The sequence below is a fragment of the Biomphalaria glabrata genome, chromosome 7 (genome assembly GCF_947242115.1).
Source record: "Biomphalaria glabrata chromosome 7, xgBioGlab47.1, whole genome shotgun sequence".
Lineage (NCBI taxonomy): Eukaryota > Metazoa > Mollusca > Gastropoda > Planorbidae > Biomphalaria > Biomphalaria glabrata.
Window position 1 is genome coordinate 9,909,740 of NC_074717.1, and position 25,752 is coordinate 9,935,491.

Here is a 25,752-nt window from a genome sequence, read left to right on the forward strand (position 1 = left end):
AAACATTCCATTTACAGATGTAGATAAATTAGTCTCCTTGTCATTGTGCTGGCGACATTTTATTAGCTTCATACAGTCGTTGAGCAACTATGTTTCATCTTAAAGAACACTTTTTAATGTTACTGTCTTGAGCTATCCTCGAGATACAAGACTAGAGCTTTGGATAAACGAGATAAAATTCTGGTCTTTTTTTATGGCAGTTTCCCCTCTCTCCATTAAGCTAATGTGTTTAAATGATATGATATTTTGGGATCAGTAGGGTCGCATGATCTGCCACAATTTGCTAAGGCTCTGGTATTTCATCAGATTTTCTGAGGCTTAGATTTTGATCTCCTTTTCATAGGAGGGTGGCTTACCAAAGCTAACGAGAACAAATTTAATCGTCGGCCATGGAAACAGATATGCCCTATAGAATGCAAGATCTGAAAAGGGGACTTTTTTTAAATTTCAATATAGATTTATGGAAAATACAAACAGATTAAGCATATGTTTCAGCTAATATTAAAACATCAGCCTTAATTCTTACATAAGGCTTGGAGAAGGACCAGGTCTTATCTGACATCATCAGCCAAAACAAAAAAAAATATTTTTAAAATTTCTATCGCATTTCAGTTAGCGAAAAAAACATTAAAATAAAAATAAAAACTATATGCGTCGTTTTCGTCATTTTCCAAATACACCACTAGATATAAAAATCATACAAGACATTCATACATATACACTTTTGTTCATATAATTTTCAGAACACATATAACATTATGATTGTTAAAATAAATGTTTAATCGTATTGTTTACATAAAATTTACTGAATGATATCAAAGTCGTGATCAATGTGAAAACCTGAAAGAGATTTAACCAACAGCTGGGCCGACCACTGGGCCTCCGGTCAACTGGTGGAAGTAGCTAGATGGATGAAATAAAAATTAACATTTAACTCAGTAGAAAAATTGCTGCTATTATAGCAATTGTATCGTAAAAATGTCATATTTAACAATAGACTGTCTATCTATCTATCTATCTATCTATCTATCTATCTATCTATCTATCTATCTATCTATCTATCTATATGAAGCTGATATGATTGATCGATCACTTTGTACTTACGTTGTAAACTCGTTCTCGTTCACAAGGTTGTTCTGGTTGGCGTCTGCGTTGGCGAAGAATTTATTGAAATCTGATTGGTCAAGGATTCCGTCGTTGTTGAAGTCAATCTCGTCAAAGAAACGCAGAAGGACGCGTTGTACTTCTTGGTTGTGGATGTGGTGTGATTCTACTTCCACTCTGTACTCTTGTCTAGAGATTTCATTGTCTCCGTTAGTGTCATAGCGCTGAAAATATTTCGTTAAATTACGACTTTGACACAGTTGATGAAAATTTATAGAATTTTAAATAGAAAACAATCTTTGTCGAAAAGTTGATACCTTACATTTGATGGAAAACTAAAGTCGGTTTGTCTATGTAATGTCTAAATGACAACCTCGTAAACCATCGGATATAGAAATAATTGAGCTTTTCGTCATCTGCGCCTATAGATGTGAAGGTAGGGTATTTAATAGTAAAGCGGACCTTGCAATCTATAGGGCAGATGGTGTAAATGTCATTTATTTCTGTTGTTTCCCAACAACTGTCAAGTACCTATCAGAGCTGGGTGGACTTAGAGGCGCCGAAAAATCTCGAAATTATAAATCTTAGTCTTCACCAGGATTTGAACGAGAAACCTTTGGTTCGGAAGCCAAGCTCTCTACCACTCACCCACCACGTCGAGAACGTAGTAGTCTTTATTTATGTCGGAAAAAACAAAAATTGTAAAACAAAGACAAAAAAAAATGTATTTGTAACTTTTTGCTAAAAAAATTTACTAAATGTCTGGTTCAACATCGTCCAAATGTAAACACCATCTAAAACGATAATTATACTATTAACAGAATAAACAACTTACTCTGAAGTATTGTTGGACTTCCCTGGGCTCAATGTTACCATCAAGATCAACATCAAATCTATCGAACTCTTGAGTGGCCAAAAGATCTGGTTGGCTAAAGGCCAACATTGGCAGGCAGACCAACAAAGCGTAGGCAAACATAATTCTATGGAGAATGATAGAATAGAAACTTTAAAAAATAAGTAACGCTAGAGAGCAGCAAGAGAATGTTCTTTGTTTATGTAAACAACTTTTTAGACAAACAGCAATGGGCAAAGAAAAACTGGTTGCTTTCATCGCATGTAATTAAACGTGATTTCAAAGAAGTGAACATGGATGTTGTCTGCTGGGTAGATATAGTTTTTGACCACACTTTTGGGAGAAAGAAGGTGACAAAAAAATATGTGGTCATCTAAAAACATAAGACTAAGCTCTGGAAAAAAATGGAGCCGAAAAAGTTGTCTCTATTCTCTACCATGAAGATAATAATAAATAAATCTCTCAATAAACTTTAAAACAGATAACACCAGAAAACTCTAGTCAATATTTTCTTAACACTCTTAGATTACAATAATATAAAAACTCTTCATTCCAATATTTTTAGTATATTTTAGTCAATAGCGCTCAGAAAGACTCAAGTGTAACTCCCAGCTTCTTTTGGATTTTAGTTCGGCAGACACAATTATTCAGCACTACGCAAAATATTACAAAATCTAATTACCTGATTGCTTAGTTTTAGCTTTAAGGAGCTATCACACCACTGCGGCAGAGACTTGTGAACTTAGTTTGTAGACATGTACAACTGAGTTATATATACTTTCTGTAAAAATAACTGTCACGTCTGCACTGTGCGTAATGTTTTCATTTGTTCCGGCACCGGTTCATCAAACTACTAGCATTCCAACTCAAGGGTCACGCGTCCCAGAAAATTTTTGTATAATCTAAAGGTTGGGAAGTGAAAACTTATGAGTGTTTTTGTGAAAGTGCTTATTGATATTAAAACGTTAACTAACAAGAATAAAAGTGGTCATGTTTTTTTTTTTAGCAATCTTAAGGTAATCTATAGGCAGTACAAGATAAGGCCCCTAAGAAATGTTTAGCTCTGACATATATCTGGACTCATAAAGGGCCTCAAAAGACCTCTACCTCAAAAAGACCTCTACCTCAAAAATACCTCTACCTAAAAATGACCACTACTTCAAAATGACCTCTATCTCAAAATGACCTCTACCTCAAAATGACCTCTACCTTAAAATGACCTCTACCTCAAAATGTCCTCTACCTCAAAATGACCTTTTACGTCTAAATACGACAGAAAGTTCACTTATAGAGGAAGTGGTAAAATGGAAAGCTGTTTATCATTACTGGTGAAAAAAGGAAAGTGTTGTGCATGAATGGCTCACGTGATCTCAATTGACTAATCTCTGTCTGGCATTGAACATATCCACAGTATCACGTAAGTACAGTTCCTCGTGAACATGTTTGTTTCACGTGTTCAATTTTTACAAAGCTTATATCAACTTACTCTGTCAATCTATGGCTGTCTATCCGGTAAAAAGTTTGTACACCTTATTACTCCGACACCCAGTCTCGGGTCACGCTGTAGTTTGGCACAATTATTTCTTTTACCTGTAAAAACAAAAATCAATACAAAATAACAAATTAGTTAATTTACTATTGGTAAGCAATTTTGTTTGGTATCTCGAACAAGGGAAAAAATTATACTTGACTGAAGTTGTGGTATAAGCTGAATTAGACCCCCTTTTATTGTTTGTAGAAAGAAAAGTTTGTAAATAACTATAGAATTATTTCCATAAATATCTTCTTACTTACCACAATGGTTACCTTTACTTGCTTGAGGAGGACGAGAAGGATGAGAAGATCTTTCACTTTAAAAAAAAATTCATTTAAAAAGTGATCACCCAAATACCCCATTCTTTCACTCTCTCTTGGGGGCGATTTCTTGAAATGGGGAATGGGGACTGTATGGGGGGCGCTGGGCATTAAGTGGGACATGGAGATCAAAGAAGAAAGTGAAACAAAAAAACAAGTTTAAAAATTACAAAATTAAAGCTGGCTAACTAGATATAGACAAATGAGTTCGCTTCTAATTTAAGAATGAAACAACGTTAAAATTGAGTTCAGGAATCCCATTTTCTATTTTTAAGTTGGGCTGGAATGTCCGCTATAGACCAAGTCAACATCTTTGTGCAGAGCGTAGCAGATGGATTCCAAAGGACCGAAAGCACATACGCAGTCTTCATTGACTTAAAACAGGCATATGATAAAGTATGGCGGCCTGGTTTGCTTCATAAGATAAGAGCCGTGGGGGTGCGGGGACGGATATATTACTGGATTAGAGACTTCCTACAAGAGCGTACAATAAGAACAAGGATGTACGGAGAAGTCTCAGGGGAAATGACCCTCGAGCACGGCCTCCCCCAGGGCTCCGTCCTGTCATGCGCCGTTTTCACGGCCTTCATAAATGACCTACCGGCTCAGCTAAAATGCCAAAAGCTGCTATATGCTTATGATATTGTCCTTTGGAAATCCGGAAGGAGAGCAACCTCTATACAAAAAGTGCTACAAGAAGACCTCCATACGCTCTGCTCATTCACAAAAAAGGAGGCTAGAAATAAACATCTCCAAGACGGTCTTTTCTCTGTTCACGCTCGGGACTGGCATTCTCGGGCAGCCTTTCCAGCTCTCCCTCAACGGAGTGGCTCTCAGCATGGAAAAGCAACCCAAGTACCTTGGTGTAACTTTAGATCGCAAACTAAAAATGTGTGAGCACATCCAGGATGTTGTAAGAAAGGCCTCAGGGAAACTTTGCATTGTGCGGAAGCTGGCATCCACGAAGTGGGGAGCCCGAGCAGACATACTCCGATCCCTGTATTTAGGAGCAGTCCGATCACAAATAGACTACAGCCGACCTGTGCAAATTTATGTCTCTAGGACTGCTCTTGAACAACTTGATAAAATACAGTCCCAAGCACTAAGATTTGTCTGTGGAACCTTTAGGACAAGTCCAGTAAATGCGGCTGAAATAATGGCTAATATAGGCCCACTAACCCTTAGGAGGGAAAGGTCAGTACTGACCTGCTATGAGCGGTATAAAAGGCTGGATGAATACCTCCCAGCTAGAAAACTAGTGGATGGTTGGAGATGCAGAAGACGTATCCAGATGCAGTCTTTTATGCATCATGTCACTAGACTATCTTATGAAGCTGGCCTCTCCACCAAACGACAAAACATTCAAGGCTTTCATCATCTTCCCCCTTGGTGTCGCCCAACAACCCCAGACATACGCTTGAAATTAGTAGACCCTAATGCCACTAAGCAAAGCCGTTCATCTAACGACCTTCAAATCCTAGCTCTGGAGACCATTAATACCTTCAAGCCCAGTGCTATTTTTGCATACACTGATGGGTCGGCATCAATAGATTCTCGAAGAGCAGGCTATGGAGCCTACATCGACTTTCTTGGCTCTTACACAGTCAAAATCTTTGGACCATGTGGTAGTGTTTGCAGTTTTGATGCGGAGACCATGGCAGTCTGCGAAGCCTTAAAAGTCATTGACTCTGAACTCGGCGAGGGACATTTGAGGGCAACACAGATTGTTGTGGTCACTGACTCAAAATCTGTACTACAGGCTTTGCAAAGCCCTGGACCATAGCCCCCCAATATCAACACTGTCATCATGGCTTCACATAACATCAAACAACGCTATGGCACCCCTGTAATAATGCAGTGGGTACCGAGCAACACAATAGCAGACTCTCTGGCCCACCAGGTAGGGCAAATTCCACCCACTGATCAGGCTGTAAGCTTTCATCAAGCCCTGGCTATAATACAAAAAACAGAAATGAAAAAGTGGTTTGAGTGCTGGGACAAGTCCCAAAAAGCCCGTGGAGTCTGGGAGCGCATGAGGCGCCCTGACCGCACTTCCCCGTGGTGGAGGCTGTCCAGGCCTGAGCAAGCTATTATAGCACAGTGCAAGACAGGCCACTGTCCTGTTGGCTCATATTTCTCGCGGCTATGGCCAAATTTTGACTCACGGTGCCCCCGCTGTGGGGAAGAAGAGGAAACCGTGCCTCATATTCTGTTTGACTGCCCCAGACTTGCTGATCTCCGTCTCGACAGGTCTGGGAAACCCAAAATTCTCAACCTGTATGGCGACATTTATGCACTACGCAAGACAGCAGGGTTTCTGTCCAGGGCTTTTGCAAGAAATGATTTGAGCCTCTCAAGCCCTCACTCAAATGGAGTTTGATGATGATGATGATGATGATTTTTAAGTTTTTTACTCTGTTGATGTAATCGGAAGATACTATTGAATTCTAGATAAATTAAAAACCGTTAATTAAATTTTTGGAATGGTTTCGTATAAAAAATTAGATGTACCATAGCCTTCCGGAGAGATTTTTTAACCATATTTAGGTGTTAGAAAATTGTTTTCCTTTAAAATCGGAACATACTATTAACGATAATTAAATTTTAAAACGTTTAGCTAGAAAATTAACTGTAATATACGACAGAAGTGCAATTTTACATAAATAGAGTTAGAATGTTTTTCTTAAAAATCCGGAACAACCGATATTCGTAAATGAGAAGAAAATTATTTGTTTTATTTATTAGAAGAGGGATTTCAAACAGTTGTTTGTGTTAGTAAATTTTTTATATAAAATTCGGAACAATTTTTGCGACAATTTGTAAGAAAATGTAAGTAATATTGGTTGATTTCTTTTTCAAAATCAAATCCGGAACATTCTTAACATATAAAAAAAAACCTCTGTTATGTTTCAGCAAGAAAATTCAATGTAAAATAAGTCTAAAAAGTGCTTTTCAATAATCGTTTCTAGTAAATTACTTCCTTTTTTAAAAAAATTCTGAACGACATATTATCGATATTTAAAAACAAAAAAAAGTCATTTGACATAAATTTGTTTTAAGTTGAAAATACGGAACGATTTGATATCGATAGTTAAACTATAGTGACATATTTTCAAAGAATACAAGTGTAATGTGAGTCACTGATGTGATTTCAAACAATCATTTGACATAATTTATTTTTTATGTAACAATTTCAGGAACAACTTCATATTTAATGAAATATATATATTCAGTATAGAGATTTTCATTTAGCATTTATATTCTATTGACATTAAAAAACCGAAACAACATATGATTGATAAAGTGTTTTGCAACGTTTAAGCACGAAAATTAGATATAATATTAATTAGAAGAGCAAACATACATTCTTTGACATTGATTTGTTTTTACGAAACCATCCGGAACAAGCTATTATAGATATTCAAAACTATAGAGATGTTTCGGAAGGAACATGAAAGGTTAAATCAGATTTTAAATTCCTTTTAGTTTTTTTTTTAAAATCTAAACGTGACGGACACACCGACCAACAGACAAAACGCACAAAAATAAGCGGCTTATATCCTGATGGGGCAATAAACAAAAAAATAAAAATAAAATCTTCTTGTTTAAAAATGTTTTATTAGTTCTATTTTTTTGAAGCTAACCGTGACGGACAGACCGACCAACAGACAAAACGCACAAAAATAGGCTTCTTTCATTCTGATGGGGGCACAAAATAAAGAATAAATAAAATCTGATTTTTAAAACAAGTTTAAGAAATTGGTGTACCACCATGACATGGCCGGGCTTCACGCTACTACACAAAAGTCGCTGCATAAAAAATCCATTTTAAAAATTGTCTGTGATATTTACATACAAAGTGCATTCTTAGCCTTTATAAACAAACAGCTAATTGACCAGAAAAATCACCTTTAACTATTATTTATATTTGTTGTAAACATTTCTAGTACATTTTATGAATATATTTGACTTTGTGATACTGGAAATACACAAAGAATTGTTCTTCTTTTTTAGCATATTGTAACATTGCCTTCCTTACATTTACGTAATTGTTTTAGAATTGTTTTAGAATTGGTGTATTTTTATGAAAAATCGCTTGCATAATTAATTTTATAAATTAAACGGTTTGCTTTTAGAAAACTAAAAGTAGCCGTTGCACCTACACTTTTCAAGCCGCATTTAATGGTGAAATAATATTTTTGATATCTCTTCTAGTTCTCAAGATCTGAGTGTGACAGACGGACAGATGGACAGATGGACATTTTGCACAAACCTAAAGAGAAACAAAATTCATCGTAGTCTCTTTAACAGTTTCCACTGAGAAGTTTTCTGGTGATGTGGCAGGTCTGCAGCAGTACCGCCCTCTGACAGGCAACGAGGATGTTCCTAGGAATGTTAAGGGTCTTGAAGGTGTCTGTGAGGTCATTTGTTGTTATCCCCTCAGTTGATATAACAATGAGGTATATTGTTATTTTGGACAATTTCCATATACGCTTAATCTCTAAGCCTAGGTTCCCATATTTTCTTTGTTTTTCTATATTAGTTTTTCTTAAGTTATGAGACAATGGTACGGCGATGTCGATACTGATAGCGGTTTTTTTCTTTTTTATTAACGAACAGAAGATCGGTCGATTGAAATCTAACTTTTTGTAGGTCAGAATAGGCCTATTATTATTATTATTATTATTATTATATTCTAACTAGTTGATACTTGTGCTGTGCTACGATCTAACTCAGTGATGCCCAAAATACGGCCCGCGGGCCAGATCCAGCCCGCGAAGTGGTTCCATCCGGCCCGCCGAAACGGCGGCACAAAGTGTAGAAAATCCCCTCTCCAAAGGGTTGATAAAGTTATTTTTACATACGTTTGCGCCCTAACTTTTTCTCTGATGGATTGGTAGTTTGGTACCATGACCTTTAACATTGTGTTTATGAAATGGGACTAGATGTATAATCTAACAGAAAAAGTGAACGGATCTTTACTTTGTTGTGGAACATGATAATAAGCCAATGTATTTAACATGTAAAGAAAAATTGTCTGTTTAAAAAAACAACAAAAAAACAAATGTGGCAGCATTCTTGAATTGAGTCGCGAATAAAATATTGTTAAACCACGCCTAGACATTATAGGACTGAATATAGTTGCCAAAAAGAGACGGTTAAGCTAGATATAATGTAGCTCACATTTTAAGAAGAGAAATGAAGCTATTTTTCCGAAGGGTATAAAAGAAGATAAACTTTAAACATCTCACTAATTAATGTCAGTGCTACATCCACGTGTTTCTAATAAAATAGTTGTAGTTCCATTTCATTTCTTTTTTGTATCTTTTCGGTCATGTGGCCCGCGACACGAGAGTTTGAAATTAAAATGGCCCGCAGGTCGAATTAGGCTGGGCATCACTGATCTTCCCCACTCCTAACAGATTTTTTCTGGTCCTCAAATATGAAAGCCAAATTTAATTATGAGATGATAGAAAGTACAAAATAAAGTTTCCCTTTCGGACCTTGCAGATGAGAGTGTCATGAGACAAAAACAACAACCAACCGCCTTTACTTTTTCCTTTAACTATTATCAGGTACCCTTTAGAACTGGGTAGACTCAGAGGCGCCGAAAGATCCCGAAATTTAAAATCCAGGTAATTACCAAGATTCGAACCCAGAACCCCATGTTTGGAAGCCAAGCGCTTTACCGCTGAGCCGCCGCGCCTCCTTTAAGATGATAGTATTTTGAAACAAAAATATAATGGTCTAATCAGAGTTTTCCCTGTGTGGCCAATTAGCTAGTAATTCTATACTCAAACACATACATAACCTGTTAATTTTTTAGGAAGATCGTTTGAGGCGTTTTCGAGATATACCACTAGCTTTGCGTAGTAGTTTTGACTACGTATTTATGCTCAACTAATGTCGACACAACTTAAGGCACACATAAAGATATTGATTATTCAAATAAGTTTTATTGTATTGTTCACATTTACATTCAGAAAATCCCGAACACTGTCACATTAAATGCTTCAAACCAAAGTCTTGATCATGGATGGTGCTTTGTCTGATTTAACCGATAACTGGGCCTCCGGTCAACTGGTGGAAGTATCTAGAGGATGAAACAAAAAAATCAAACATTAAACTTATCTCAACTATGTTCTTAGGAAAAATTAAAATTGTCTTTTTAAGTTTATTGAATACCCTATAAATGGTCGTGTTTCTTTTTCTATAATTTTCTTGAAAACTAGATCTTTCTCACACTCAGTTATGGCAGTATTTAAAAAGAAACTCCATAAGGCTTCAACCGAGACCAATCATAACAGTGGGCCTGACTGACCACTCGTTACCACGTCACAGGTCTGCGGTTAGGCCTACTGTAACGATTGGTCTCACTTCAACACAAGGATATGTACACTGAAAATAACATTTGGCTCTGTTAAGGTTTTTATAAGTATGGTGCTTGTTATAATCCCAAGAATTTTATTTCTAGCATCTTTGTACTAATCTGATTTCATATCCCTTACCTATTGTGCAGCATATAGACTCATAACGTAATTTCTACAAACAATTTCAACATCAACCCTCGAGAAAATTGCCTGGAGAGGGGAGGGAAGGAGGGCATTAAGCGCGTTGTTTATGTGTTTGAATGAGACAAATTCTTATTATCACTATAGTGTGTACAGTGTATAGAGTACCCAATTTTCCTGTGACTTATATTCTGCCTTGCCATAAAATGCCCAATTTGCATGAGCCTAAATTTCCAGTTGCCTAAATTTCGGGAAGCCCAAATTTCCTGGTGCCTTAATGACCGGTGATTAAATTTCAGGTGCCTAAATTTCCAGACACCATACATCCATACACTAATCTTATGATGGAGAACGGCTGTTTCAGTGATTCACGACTAATTCTCTAATAACAGAAAACTTAATTGTTCGAATGATGAGAATTCTCTAAGAAGAGCTAACAAGCTGATCTAGCTAACAGTACACTATGTACTTAGTTCACTATGTACTTACGTCACAAACTCGTTGTGGTTGACGAGGTCGTTCTGGTTGGCGTCAGCGTTGGTGAAGAGTTTGTTAAAATCTGATTGGTCAAGGACTCCGTCATTGTTGTAGTCAATCTCGTCAAAGAGACGCAGGAGGGCGCGGTGAGCTTCTGGGTTGTTGATGTGATGAGTATCTACTTCCTGTCTGTACTCTTGTCTGGAGATTTCATTGTCTCCGTTAGCGTCAAAGCGCTAAAAAAATATTTCGTTAAATTACTAGCAGGCAACATCTTCAAACGTGTATCAATAATATAAGCTCTTATCTTTAACATCAGGCCTAAATAGTACTAAATAATACAAAGGCTTTAGAGACTTTCACATAGTTGTTAACATTAAAGATCTATTTAGAGTCTTGGACTATGTCATCATTGTCGTAAGTATCTCAAACATTCTTAAATTATACAGAAACATTAACAATTACATTTTTGTTTATTATTATCATAAGTATAATTCTGTGCGTTTCTATTCAAAGGTTCAATCATAAAAGTTGCGTTTCTTAATATTTACTATGCGAAGGTCACATTGAATTCTATTTTCCAAAATTTGTATAAGTTATTTTGTCGATCTACAATTCCAGATCTAAGTGTTAGGAACGTAGTGGAAACATTTTCACATAGGAATTGTCTGAGTCTAAACTCTATTGTTCCAACTTCTATGCATGATGTTTTTGAATCTAGCTGTGGTGTTTTCCCTCAAACTTTACGGATTTTTAAGTGCATGAGTCCAAAGGTTTGAAACGTATTTATCTCAGACACTATGCATCACTATATTCAAGAACAAAATTAAGGCCTATCATTTTAAAACGTATTTAGGATACTTTGCCATTTTAACTCCCAAGTTTATGTTGTTGATTTTTGCGTTAGTAAACTACTATATAAATTACACTACATTATTATCATTATTATTATTATTGATCCAATTTTATAAGATAAATAATCAGAAAAGATTTTCGACATGGAAAACACTCTTTACCTACTCTTATCTATTCACTATAGTTTTATGTTCTGCTAAGCTTTCTTATCGTCCAAACTGATCTTTTAGTATTTTACTCTTCTGTGCTGAAAGTTTTAATTGTCAACGTAAAATAAAGTTGGACTTTAGATAAAATTTAGATAAAATCAGGCACCATTTATAAATACAGATGTTCAATCTCGGCTCGTGCTGAGTTGTGTTTGCTGAGCTCCAGAAGACAGAGTGAAAACCTTATCTTAGATAGCCCCCTCCCCCACAGGTCCACAAAAGTGGTTAGACCATAGCGCACTGAGCATGCTATAAGCGTGAACCATCAGAAATAAAAAAGAATCATTTAAAAAAAAATAAAGTTAATAAACAGCTTACTCTGAAGTATTGTTGGACTTCTCTGGGCTCAATGTTACCATCACCGTCAACATCAAATCTGTTGAACTCTTGGTTGGCCAAAAAATCTTGGCCGAATGCCAACATTGGCAAGCAGATCAACAAAGCGTAGGCGAACATGGTTCTATGGAGATAGATTTAATATATATATTTATAAGGTATCTGAACTCCAGACAAGATACATAGCTATATGCAAGAGTTTGGTCCACTGAATGTTTTCTGTCATTGACAGACATTCCATTACAGGGTACACTTAAAGATTTTCCAACTTTGGTTTGAATATTTAAGTAATAATAATATTATGCTAACAGGAAGCTGTATAATTCGGTGCTACAGATTAATTTTAAACAAAATAACTTGTTACTTAATTTTACTAGATACAAAAAGAAGATTTTCAATACATTTAATACTATAATTGCTCCGCCAGTACCTTCAACGTATTTATCTATTTACATGTTTAAATGTTAATGTACACCATGTGGCCGGGACAATGATCATGCAGCATTGCTTATCTTCTTATCTTATAAATTACATATTTTGCTTTCAACAACTGTTAGCAGTGGTTTAGGGTCATAATGGTCTTGAAATACTGCTGCCAATAACGTCCTATATCATTTTATAAAGTCTTTTACCAGCTCAAAGCGTATTACACCACCTCATAATGTCCTATGTCATCTAATAATGGCTTATACCATCTCATAATATCATATACCATCTCATAATGCCCTATACAGCGCCTTGAGCCTACATTTTGTTTGTTAACAGCGCTTTATAAATAAAATTATTATTATTATTATTATTATACTATGTCGTAATGTCCTATACCATATTAAAATGTCTTATGCTATCTCATTTTGACCTACAACATCTCATAATATCACATGCCATCTCATAATGTCCTATACCATCTCATAATGTCCTATACCATCTTATAATGTCCTATACCATCTCATAATGTCCTATACCATCTCATAATGTCCTATACCATCTCATAATGTCTTATGCCACCTCATAATGTCCTATACCATCTCATAATGTCCTATACCATCTCATAATGTCCTATACCACCTCTAGAATTATAGCTCAGTATGAGCTCTTTTCACTTTTAAGCACTACGCCAGCTTGACAAACATCTAATTACCTTCTGTTGGGTTTAGGCTACAAGGAAGATATCACAGCACAGAGTCAATGACTAGTGAACTTGGTTTGGTAGACTTGTACAACCGAGATATTTATACCTTAGGCCAAGAATAAAAGCATGTTTTAAATGCGTGTGACATTTTCATCTTTTCCGGTGCCAGTTCATCAAACTACTAGCACACGAACGCAGGGCCAGTCGGCCTCGCAGGTTGTTATCTGGGGGTCGGGGAAGAATAGTCCAGTGATTAGTATTTTGGGTCTTTATTTTTTTCAAAATATTGAATTAGGTTTAAGTTTTGGTAATCATATTTTTAAAACTAGGGCAGTGGAAAGTCAAAGGAAAGGGTGGGGGGGGCGTAAGTAAATTTGAAATGTCATTAACGAAATGAGATAATCGTGATTTTTAAAATGTTTTTTTTTAACCGCAATCAAAAGTTAAAAAAATAAATTTAAGACTACTAACGCAAGACGCTAATATAAAGGAAAGCTGTTTATCTCAGTGTTCTGGACTAAAGATGCGAGGCTATCAGCTGAATGTATGAATTAAAGTACTTAAATATTCTAATAGAATCAAGACTTGGACTCGAACCTGAGACCTCAGATAGGCAATGAACATTTTTCCCATCAAGCTTCAAACATTTACATCTATAATTAAATATCTTCGATAGATTAAACTTTAATTTTTGTAACATTAGCAAACCATTTTAGGAAAATGAAATTATTGAAACCTCTTCCCATCCAATATGTTACATTACTTTTAAACTGTAAACGAGAAAGTAAAAATTAATAATAAATAACAGAAGCAAAAGCTAGAATTTGTTAATGATGTTGAGCTAAAGAATCAAACCAGGTCTCAATCGGAAAGTATTAGTAATCTTGACATTAAAATGTATTTTAAAACAAGATTTAGATATGTCTGGCAAGTAAAAATAAAATTATTTTGTAAAATATAGGATGTAAGATACGACAGATCATTAATAATACATCAACATAACAATTATCAGGAAGACTTGTTATCAGCAGTGCTGCAACCTTCTTTCAGGTTATTTAAAGTGAAGTTCTCCTATTCAGACCTTGCAATCTATAGGTTTTGTCCCTGTTGTTAAGAGAAACGCCTGAAACTAACGTCATTGTCAGCGAATACATTACGTACAGTTTAAACATGAACAAACTACTCGACGTAGTCTACGATGGCTGCCCCGTGATGGGTAGCATTCAGATCTGTATTCAGGCAAGGATTCGTGAAAAATATCCAAAAGCAGACCTTGTCCATTGCGCGCTTAAACTTGTTATTATTGACCTGAATGACGATTCCGGTATAAGTAATGCTGTGGGTGTCATCACGAAGATTATCTATTTCTTTCGTAACAGTCCCAAGCGTTGGTGCTAAATTTACCACTTCTATGTGAGACACGATGGACAGAGAAATACTAATTCATTCGCCCTTTAAGTCACAACTTTGAGAAGATCTTTGACTATTTGGTGGATTTTAAAAATAACGGTTGTAAGTGAAACCAGACAAACTGCATATGTGTAATAAGTGCCTGCTTTGTTTCTGATTGGTTTTTAATTGTCGTCAATTATTTGTCCATTCTTGTTGCAGCCTGTCCATCGTAGCCTAAGTTGTCGCTCAACAGCACATCAATAGTGACATTTATGACATAAACCAAAAACAAACTTGACCATGCTGAGGAACCCTTCATTGATGACATCCTGAATAAGGCAACTATGCTGGTAGACAAACGGGGTATTGAGTAGACGCAGCTGAGAATTTGCAGTCGACAGGCACAACGAGAAAAAAACATATGTTTTGAATTTGGGATTATTCCAGAACACGGCTTTACATTACGTATCTTGAAGCGTTAGTTTCTTCATTAACGTCTAACTTTTAAAGCAATAATAATGCTCAGTTCAACCTGTTTTGTTTACATCCTAAAACGATGCAAGAGCTGCAACGTACAGAAACTTATCAGAACTGCCAGATTAGCGTTCATCGCCGGCTTGTCCATCGCAACGAGAAGCAATTCAGTAGTAAACTTATGGACAGTTTTTGGCAGAGTTGGCATTTTTTGTTGTTATGGGCCGTTGTTCTGCACGGGCCGCACGGCTAAACTTACCAACAAGTACAGTAAATAGTTTGTTTACATGTTAGTTGTTTATTTCATGAAACAAGTAGTTACAGTGAACTTAATATTCTCTGTAATAAAAAAAGTTGAAGCTACAACTATGAGCCATAGGTGGCAACTTGCACCCCACATGCGAAACATGATGAATAGTACCCTTTGGTTTTCAAGCCCAATAACTACTTAAGTGTGATGTGTAACATGAGTCTACATAGGCCCAGCTGTGACTTACATATTTCGGCGCACAAAAAATCATAGGTTTGCACATATTTAAAAATCAAAACTGAAAATCAAATATTTGAAAGGAAGTTTGTGTTAATAGTTTCATGAAATGAATTTTATCTTCAGATGTTTATACAATTTATATCTAATTGCGTCTGCATGTATATAACGTAATTTGTAAGTACAACTGGCCCCATGGCTCGCCTTCGAGTTTGCGTGTAGCTTCCTTTATCATGTCGACTTTAGTTTTGTTGTTTAACCAACATGTAAAACCATATCATATGTCAAGCCCACATTTTTTTTACAACAGAAAACTTTATGAAAATAATGGAGCTAATGGATTGAAATGTAATTAGATTAATTAGGTCCACACTTTTGCTAAAAAATAATGTGATCATGTGATCTGTAAAAAACAAAACAAAAAACGTTAAATGCTAAAAAATTCTGTACTAGTTGACACTAGACTATCATTTCATTTTAAATGTGCTCCAAATCTTGAAATTAAAATTATGACTTACTGATAAGATCAATTGAACTCTGTAACTCTAGGGCGTCAGGTTCAATGATATACGGACCGCGGGCCATATCCGACCCTTAGCGTGGTGCTTTTGATTTTTTAAGGTGTCCTTTCCTATTAGAGGTTTTCATATATGTCGGAAAAGCTATAAATAGCTAGCATTTAGGTGTATCCGGTGTATAACATAAAGGAAGTATTAATAAGCTATTTATTTTTTTAACTCTTTGATAAGTTCTGTGCACGTTTAGCTCTGCAGAATCAAATGTTTTAAACTCTTCCATTTGTAGCACAGATTTATTTCAATATGGAAGAAAATATTCAACTTTCCAACTATGTGAGGGTCCGCAAATATATACAAGTGTATACAATTATAAAAAGTTCTTAGGTAAACGTTAGTTTCAGCGATCGGATAGTTGAAATAATAATCAGCTGGCCCCTCATTGCTTTTTAAAATGTCTATTACGAACTCTTCTGCGACGACGTCATTTATTGACACAGCTTGTCAAAACAACGATGATTGTTAACAGTCCTGGAAAAAAATGTAATTAGCTCATGAAAAGCAAATGTACTTATTTTACAAACCAATCTTTCTTTTAATTTCCCTTCTTTTCAAGCCAATCAGAGTGGGTCTTTCAATTTCCCTGCTTTTTCAAGCTAATCAGAGTGGGTCTTTCAATTTCCCTTCTTCATCACGCCATTCAAAAGAACTAGTCAAAGCCTCGTTTTCAAGTTTCCAATCGACGACCATTAAACTCTACGACACACCAACATCAGTCTGGTCATTATAAATCGAGCACATTCTACAATTACTTATAAAGTTATACATTGGTAATTCGTGTTTGCTAAATTGTTTTTCACACGCCCATGTAATCGTTAGAATATGGATAAATATTTCAAGTGCTTCGAATGGCTTGCGTCTCAAATAGCCTCTGACAACCAGTCCAACTCCTGGCCTTCACGTGTGGCTCAGTTACTGAGCCTGGAGGAACCGTTACTACAGACAGGAGAAGGGGCAAAGGCGAGCAACTGGCGCCTAAACCAGTAAGCTTCGGGCAGGAGGGGCTCGTTAGCCTTGGTTGGCTATCCATCTAGGAGAAGGAAAACTCTGAATCCAAACATCCGCTGCCCTGCGGCTATACCCAAACACGGGAAAGACTTCGGGAGACAATCCTGAGGGAAAATCAGGAGCTGGTGACCCTTAGGCAGACTGTGGCACACCGTGCTACAGCCTGGCAGATCCTGCGGCGCTACTGATCCCAAACTGTATTGGATATTCCGTTCCTTTCGTCACATCAGCTGCGCGGAGAGGGGGGAACTGCCGTGTGGGCGACATCGTTCCGACCATAAACAATGCCCAGGCTTTCATCTCAAATCTGTGGACGGGAGTGTCTCTCCAAAATAGGGCTCCACAGCCACATGAGGAAGTGTGATCTGAGATGAACCATAGTCGTTCTACGACTGAAGGAGGCCAATGAATGATTTCAAGCGTAAGGTAGACGCCAGAAGAAAGAAAGAGTATAGTGGAAATAGTGGCAATGAACTGAGACACGATACCGTAAGAGAGGCCGCACCTCGTCAGACAGGATTATGTAAATATGCTCCTGAATATTTACAACTGGGATATATCTATTAGTATATACTGTACAAATGCAAAAGTGATCAGCCAAAAATGTGCCGTTTGTTTGAATGCTTTATCGAACGAAAACATTGAAGCTTCATGTTGTAATAAATCATAATGAAATAATAGACAAATCTGTTTAGTTCTTAAACAAATGATATTGAAAGACTGAAGGTAAATAAACAGAAATTTATTAGCAATACGACAAGAGTGAATAAAAAAAAACTCTTAAGGCTTCATACATTATGACATTGCAAATAGCGCAAAAGTAGACACGGTTGCTGAGAGTTTGATTATACCAGTAGCCTTAGAAACATGCGATTAGGGCAGACAAATCAGGCTGTGTGCGCTAATATCGTTAGGCTTGTAAAGGGTCCCCAAACTGAAAAAAGTTTAAGAACGTCTGACTTATACGTTATTTAAAAACTCATGAACAACTACCAAGCGATAATAAAGTAGATCTGATACAAATAAAAGCTACTACGCTGGAGATATTATTAACATTTTTACTCATTTCCAATGTATTTAGTTGCGCACAATCGGCATTTGCACCCCCCTGGATTCTGAGTAGCCAAATTCTAGCCATTTTTTTTTTTGCACCATCAGATTAATTAAAATCTAAAAAGCAACTGAACAAGTAGTGCTTCCACTGGTGACTGAAGTACAGTTATAGTTGACTAGCCTAGGTTTATTATGAATTGATGGCTGTCTATGTACATGCACTCGTCTGAATTCTGCGTAGCCAAAATTTTAGCAATTTTTTACACTTCCAAATCAATTAACTTGTGCTAGCGAGCAAATTAGCATGCAGTGCTTCCACTGAAATACTGTTATAAGGATAAGCTGTTGGTGTATTCAACTAGAATTGGCTCATCTTTAGTTCATGTCCGACCGTGTACGCTTTATTATAGGCTTGCCATTCAATATTATATAGCACATTGATCGCGACGATTTGTTTTCATTTTTACATAATTCTAATTACCATTGTATTTAGTTAAGGCCTAGTGTTTTGAACTCCTAACATGGCTTTGAAATGGACAAAATAAACCTTTTCTTTCAATAATATAAGGAGATGTCTGGGATCAATTATTAACAGAAATATAAATTTAATAAAAAAGCAATCAGAATAACTGTAATAGTAGATAAAGCATCAACTGTTCATCTACTAAATAGACACAACTATGACACTGCCTTGTACAGTATTTTTGCGATTAGACATCAAAACTCGGGCATCTGATTACAATAACAATCTCTCAAGGATCGTAGCTCTACTTATAGACCAATGAAATCAATATAGAATGAATTCATTGCGGTCAGCGTTAGCGATCGATAAAATAGGAGGTTAACGTCCATCAGTTTACGACAGAAGAAATACAAGAACGTTCTTTACAGGCAATTGTCTGAGTCAAAATGTTGATTAGTATCGACGGAGCACTGGCGGTAGCATGAAACAAACTAATACGAGCAGAAGCATAATTAATGAACTGCATGTACTGGGTATTTTAGGTAATGAAAATGGAGATATCTCTAGCACTGAATTGATGTGTTCGAGAGTTGGATTTGTTGATGGCGATTGTACTCGAGAAGAATTCATAGGTTTTGTCACTGTTGTTTAGAGAGACGCAGAGCCTGTGACTAACTTCATTGTCAGCGAATACATTATGTACATTTTACACATGAACAAACTACTCGGCCAAGGCTACGATGGCTGCTTTTCAAGCAATAATAATGCTCAGTTCAACCTGTGTTGTCTACATCAGGGGTTCTCAACCTTGTGTTTCGCGACCCCTTTGGGAAAATTGTGTGTGTGGGGGGGGGGGGGGAGGGGGGGTTTTGGCAATTTTTTAATCGGAATTTGTATTTGTTTGTCTCTAATGTGTTGTAACATACATATTTGTACCATAGTGAATATATACATATACATGAATATATGTAGTAGAAAGGGACATTACTCAAAGTACATTATTACCAAACAAATTATGAAACGATCGTCAAGCTTCAATAAAAAAAAAAAGTGTTGGTGACGAATATAAACAAGGACATACTTCCAGAGGATACAGAGTGCACTTGTAATGAATGTAACATCCTTGTTTAAAAGTAGACCTTTTTGATTTTATTGGTTCTTCTTTCTTTGGATTTTGTATATTTCTCATTCAAAAATAGATGTTGCAGACCACATCTCCGTTGTAGCAGACCACATCTCCGTTGTAGCAGACCACATCTCCGTTGTAGCAGACCACATCTCCGTTGTAGCAGACCACATCTCCGTTGTTGCAGACCACATCTCCGTTGTTGCAGACCACATCTCCGTTGTAGCAGACCACATCTCCGTTGTAGCAGATTACATTTTTCAACAAATGAATTGACTGTCCATCAGTGCGTTGAAACACCATTGTGAGATCAAACATTCCTTTGGTGAAGATCTAATCACGCCAATAATACGCCATCGAATTCTAGTCAATGGAAATAAATTTATTATGGACCAACTCATGAACATTGACTTCGAACAAAAGAAAGTTAATCAAAGAAAAGAGAATGACGCTTATTTTGCGGTAGAGTTATACTTCAAAAGTTCAAGCAGAGACCCCAATGCAACATTTGTAATGAAGTTCGCCCCGCGCTCAGCGCTCCCCCAGACCCCTTGCTAGCAAGGGCGAGGAGTCTACAATTTTTTCACTAACTCCAGGAAGAACCTATGTAGGGCACAATAAACGTCTTTCAAAAGAATGAAGGGTCAGAATGTAATAGAGATTAATTATGTACACACACACATTTATCCATACAAACATATACATATATATATATATATATTATATATATATATATATTTCTATATATAACAATTTTTGCCGGGGGGGGGGGACGGGAGGGGGGGGGAGAAAAAAATCCCCTCCAAACCGCCCCCCCCCGAAAAAAATCCTGGCTACGCCAATGCTTTGAATTATAGTTCTTTAACAAAACAAAGTTACAAACATGTCTATTGAACAAAATGTATCACTAACAAATGAGCTTTTTTTATAAATGTTATTGTTTTCATTATTTGTTTTTCGGCGGCGATTCTCAAAGTCTTAATCTCAATGTGTAACAAATCTGTTGTATTGTAGTGCGGGTCTGTAAATTCATATTAGAATATTTTCAAGTTAAGCATTATTCAAAATGTCCTTTTTAATAGGACGAAAAATGCGCTGGAGATGTCATAAGAATGCGTTTCTGTAGTGAAGAATAGAAGAAAACGCTTTTTGTCAAGAGAAAGGCCTCAAGATATATATATATATATATGTGTGTGTGTGTGTATGCAGTACGCGCGTTTAAGCTTAGGGTTAAGATTTACTGTGCGTAGGGTTCGGGTTTGGAAACATATCGCTTCCCCCACCTCAATCCGAAGTTCTGGATCCGCTAGTGATGCCGACACTATGGAGAGTTGGTGGAAAACGTTTCGCATATCTTGCAAGAGTGTCCGCAGCTTTTAGGCACTACGCCTAACAGCAGTTTCTCCATAAAGCTCTACGGGAGGACTAGCCCTTCCAGCCTTGCCATCAAACGGAGTTCATCTCAGTACTTTAATTCATACATTCAGCTGGTCACGTGATAGCCTCGTATCTTTTGTCCAGAACACTCAGATAAACAGCTTTCCTTTAGATTAGCGTCTTCCGTTAGTAATCTTACATTTTTTTTTAAACCTAGAACTGCGGTTAAAAAGCAACATTAAAAAAAACTAAGTCACAATTATCTCATTTTCCTTATTGACATTAAAAATTCCTCACGCACTTCCCCCCCCCCTCCTTTGAATTTTAACAGTCCTAGTTTTAAAACCATGATTACCAAAACATAAACCTAATTCAATATTTAAAAAAAAAAGACCCCCAAAACTAATCAATGGACTATTCTTCCCCGACCCCCAGAAAACACCCTGCGGGACCGAATGACCCTGCGTTCTTGTGCTAGTAGTTTGATGAACCGGCACCGGAAAAGATGAAAATGTCACACGCATTTAAAACATGCTTTTATTCTTGGCCTAAGGTATAAATATCTCGGTTGTACAAGTCTACCAAACCAAGTTCACTAGTCATTGACTCTGTGCTGTGATATCTTCCTTGTAGCCCAAACCCAACAGAAGGTAATTAGATATTTGTCAAGCTGGTGTAGTGTTTAGTTTTAAAAGCTCGGCTACCGAGCTGAAATTGTAGAGCTGGGAGTTTTATTTCACGTTTAAAGACAGCATAGGACATTATGAGATAATATAGGACATTATGAGATGGTATAGGACATTATGAGATTATATAGGACGTTATGAGATGGTATAGGACATTACGAGATTATATAGGACATTATGAGATGGTATAGGACATTACGAGATTATATAGGACGTTATGAGATTATATAGGACATTATGAGATGGTATAGGACATTACGAGATTATATAGGACGTTATGAGATGGTATAAAACGTTATAGGAGGATATAAGACGTTTTCATTGGATATTAGGTTATATATGAGGTTATATATATATATTTACTCTCTCTCCATAGAACCATGTTTGCCTACGCCTTGTTGATCTGCTTGCCAATGCTGGCTTTCGGCCAAGATTTTTTGGCCAACCAAGAGTTCAACAGATTTGATGTTGATGGTGATGGTAACATTGAGCCCAGAGAAGTCCAACAGTACTTCAGAGTAAGCTGTTCATTACCTTTATTTTTTTACATTATTCTTTTTGTATTTCTGATGGTTCATGCTTATAGCATGCTCAGTGCGCTATGGTCTAACCACTTTTGTGGACCTGTGGGGGGGGGGGGGAGGGGCTATCTAAGATAAGGTTTTCACTCTGTCCTTAGGCGGTCAGCTAACACAACTCAGCACAAGCCGAGATTAAACATTTTTATGTATAAATGGTGCATGATTTTATCTATGAGAATTCCAACTTTCTTTTACGATGACAATTAAAACTTTCAGCACAGAAGAGTTAAATACTAAAAGATCAGTTTGGACGATAAGAAAGCTTAGCAGAACATAAAACTATAGTGAATAGATAATAGTGGGTACAAAAGTGTTTTCTGTGTCGAGAGTGTTGTCCTTTAAACTTTTATTTATTGTCTTTAAAAGGGTCAATAGTATATAACTTGGGGATGTGCAGAACTTATTTATTTGTAATATACTTGGTTTCTGAACCAAGGCGTCGTGAGTTCCAATGGCAGTAAATATCCAACTCTAATGTGTACCGATTAGGCGATTAGTCGTTGTGCTGCCTTCTTAATATCCTCGTTAACCGTTGGTCTTAGTTTGAACTTTACATTATCTGACCAAGGTTTGCAAGAACTGAAATGGGAACTTGGGAACTTTGTTCTTACATGCTATTTATTTTAATTTGAAAACGTCTGCGAATTTAGAAACAGATTATTTATTTTATAAATCTGAAATAATAATAATAATAATTTAATGTAATTTTTATATTAACGCAAAAAACAACAATAGAAACCTGGGAGTTAAAATGGCAAAGATTCCTATATATGTTTTAAAATGATAGGCCTTAATTTTATTCGTGAATTTAGTAAAGCCTGTTGTCTAAGAGCAATGAGTTTCAAACCTTTGTGCTCATGCTCTTAAAAAGTCCGTTATCCGTAAAGTTTGAGGGGAAAATAACACAACACAGCTAGATTCAAAAACATTATGCATAGAAGTAGGAACAATAGATTTTAGAGTTTAACTTATACAAATTTTGGAAAATAGAATTCAAAGTGACCTTCGAGTAGTAAATATTAAAAAAACGCAACTTTAATGGTTGAATCTTTGAATTGAAACGTACAGAATTATACTAATGAGAATAATAAACAAAAATGTAATTGTTAATATGTTTTTATATAATTTAATAATGTTTGAGATTCTTACGATAAAGATAACATAGTCTAAGACTCTAAATAGATCTTTAATGTTAACAACTATGTGAAAGTCTCTAAAGCCTTTGTATTATTTAGTACTATTTAGGCCTGATGTTAAAGATAAGAGCTTATATTATTGGTACACGTTAAAAAAATGTTGCCTGCTCGTAATTTAACGAAATATTTTTCAGCGATTTGACACTAACGGAGACAATCAAATCTCCAGACAAGAGTACAGACAGGAAGTAGATACTCATCACCTCAACAACCCAGAAACTCACCGCGCCCTCCTACGTCTCTTTGACGAGGTTGACTACAACAACGACGGATTCCTTGACCAATCAGATTTTAACAAACTCTTCACCAACGCTGACGCCAACCAGAACGACCTCGTCAACCACAACGAGTTTGTGACGTAAGTACATAGTGAACTAAGTACATAGTGAACTAAGTACATAGTGAACTGTTAACTAGATCAGCTTAATAGCTCTTCTTAGAGAACTCTCGTCATTCAAATAATTTAGTACATTTTCTGTTGTTGAGAGAATTTATCGTGAATCACTGAAACAGTTGTTCTCCATGATAAAATTAGTGTATGTATGTATGGTGTCTGAAAATGTGGGCACCTGTAATTTATTCAGTGGATGTTTAGACACCGGGTAATTCGGGCATCACGAAATTTAGGCAACTGTAAATTTAGGCACCTGCAAATTGGGCATTTTAAGGCAAGGCAGAAATTTTGTCAACACACTATAGAGTTAATAGATGATTGGTCTCGTTTAAAAGCCTAAGTAACGCGCACAATGCCCATAGCCCTTCTTGTTCACCCACCCACTCCCCGGACACTACCACTAAAAGGAGAAGATTTTCTAGAGGTGTTGAACTTGGTGGTAAAAAAATACGTAATGAGTCTGAAGGCTGCACAATGGGTAAAAGGAATGGAAATTAGATCAGCATAGTACCAAGTCTACCACGGTGCTAGATGTGGAAGTCTGGGGATTATAACAAATGGCATCCTTATAAAAAAAACAGATCCTAATGTTATTTTCAGCGTACATATCCTGTGTTGAAGCGAGACCAATCGTTCTAATAGAACTAAATGCACAACTCGTTTGGTCAGTCAGGTCTACTGTAGTTTTCTGTCTCTATTGAAGATGTATGGAGATTTCCTTAATGCCATAACGAGAATGTGAGAAAGATCTAGTTTTGCATATTTACATACAATGAAAAATAAATAATAAATTTAATAATTTAATAAACTAAAAAGGAAAACACAACTATTTTCAGCTTTTCTTAAGGATATAGTTCAAAAAGATTTAATGTTTCTCATTGTTTCATCCATCTAGATACTTCCACCAGTTGACCGGAGGCCCAGTTTTTGGTTAAATCAGACAAAGCAGCATCCATGATCAAGACTTTGGTTTGAAGCATTTAATGTGACAGTGTTCGGGATTTTCTGAATGTAAATGTGAACAATACAATAAAACTTATTTGAATAATCAATATCTTTATGTGTGCCTTAAGTTGTGTCGACATTAGTTGAGCATGAGTTTGTAGTAAAATCTACTACTTTTATAACTAGAGGTATATATTTCCTAGAAAGAGAACAGGTTATATATAAGTTTGGGGAAAGAATTACAAATTAGCTAATTTGTCACACAGGAAAACTCTGCTTAGACCGTTATAGTTTGTTTGTTTTTTGCAAAGGAGGCGCGGTGGCTCAGCGTTAAAGCGCTTGGCTTCCGAATCTGGGGTCCCGGGTTAGAATCCTGTTGAGGACTGGGATTTTAAATTTTCGGGCACCTTAGAGTTCACCCAGCTATAATGGGTACCACAAAAGTTGGACAAAAAATAAAGGTGGCTGGTCGTTGTGCTGGCTACATGACACTCTCGTTAATCGTTGGCCACATAAACAAATGACCTTTACATCATCTGCCCTATCCATCGGAAGGTCTGAAAGGGGATTTTTTTTTACTTTCTATCATCTTAAAATTGAATTTGGCTTTCATATGTTAGGACCAGAAAAATCTGTTATGTACTCCAGACATAATAAACATAT

At 36.4% G+C, this 25,752-nt stretch overlaps 3 protein-coding genes across 3 annotated transcripts; 1 reads left to right on the top strand and 2 right to left on the bottom strand.

Moving 5' to 3' along the window:
* Nucleotides 1-756: 756 nt before the first annotated feature.
* Nucleotides 757-2,791, bottom strand: LOC106073980 (uncharacterized). Its single transcript, XM_056034269.1, has 4 exons — nucleotides 2,640-2,791; nucleotides 1,940-2,084; nucleotides 1,105-1,328; nucleotides 757-903 (listed from the first exon to the last, which is right to left on the bottom strand). The coding sequence occupies exons 2-4, from the start codon at nucleotides 2,078-2,080 to the stop codon at nucleotides 852-854; spliced, it is 417 nt and encodes a 138-aa protein (XP_055890244.1). The 5' UTR covers nucleotides 2,081-2,084; nucleotides 2,640-2,791; the 3' UTR covers nucleotides 757-851.
* A 6,957-nt stretch (nucleotides 2,792-9,748) lies between these two features.
* LOC106073978 (uncharacterized) lies at nucleotides 9,749-13,502 on the bottom strand. Its single transcript, XM_056034274.1, has 4 exons — nucleotides 13,342-13,502; nucleotides 12,183-12,324; nucleotides 10,813-11,036; nucleotides 9,749-9,905 (listed from the first exon to the last, which is right to left on the bottom strand). Exons 2-4 carry the CDS (start codon nucleotides 12,318-12,320, stop codon nucleotides 9,866-9,868), a joined length of 402 nt encoding a protein of 133 aa, XP_055890249.1. The 5' UTR covers nucleotides 12,321-12,324; nucleotides 13,342-13,502; the 3' UTR covers nucleotides 9,749-9,865.
* An 8,275-nt stretch (nucleotides 13,503-21,777) lies between these two features.
* On the top strand, nucleotides 21,778-25,196 carry LOC106062998 (uncharacterized). Its single transcript, XM_056036695.1, has 4 exons — nucleotides 21,778-21,937; nucleotides 22,350-22,491; nucleotides 23,885-24,108; nucleotides 25,040-25,196. Exons 2-4 carry the CDS (start codon nucleotides 22,354-22,356, stop codon nucleotides 25,077-25,079), a joined length of 402 nt encoding a protein of 133 aa, XP_055892670.1. The 5' UTR covers nucleotides 21,778-21,937; nucleotides 22,350-22,353; the 3' UTR covers nucleotides 25,080-25,196.
* Nucleotides 25,197-25,752: the final 556 nt, after the last annotated feature.

Bases quoted from the DNA above. Each gene is read 5' to 3' on its own strand.
- LOC106073978 (XM_056034274.1), bottom strand. From the start codon at position 12,320: ATGTTCGCCTACGCTTTGTTGATCTGCTTGCCAATGTTGGCATTCGGC. The intron at 11,037-12,182 runs GTAAGCTGTTTA...ATATTTTTTTAG, and splicing joins AAGTCCAACAATACTTCAGA to CGCTTTGACGCTAACGGAGA. The intron at 9,906-10,812 runs GTAAGTACATAG...TTCATCCTCTAG, and splicing joins AACCACAACGAGTTTGTGAC to ATACTTCCACCAGTTGACCG.
- LOC106062998 (XM_056036695.1), top strand. From the start codon at position 22,354: ATGTTTGCCTACGCCTTGTTGATCTGCTTGCCAATGCTGGCTTTCGGC. The intron at 22,492-23,884 runs GTAAGCTGTTCA...AATATTTTTCAG, and splicing joins AAGTCCAACAGTACTTCAGA to CGATTTGACACTAACGGAGA. The intron at 24,109-25,039 runs GTAAGTACATAG...TCATCCATCTAG, and splicing joins AACCACAACGAGTTTGTGAC to ATACTTCCACCAGTTGACCG.
- LOC106073980 (XM_056034269.1), bottom strand. From the start codon at position 2,080: ATGTTTGCCTACGCTTTGTTGGTCTGCCTGCCAATGTTGGCCTTTAGC. The intron at 1,329-1,939 runs GTAAGTTGTTTA...AAATATTTTCAG, and splicing joins AAGTCCAACAATACTTCAGA to CGCTATGACACTAACGGAGA. The intron at 904-1,104 runs GTAAGTACAAAG...TCATCCATCTAG, and splicing joins AACGAGAACGAGTTTACAAC to CTACTTCCACCAGTTGACCG.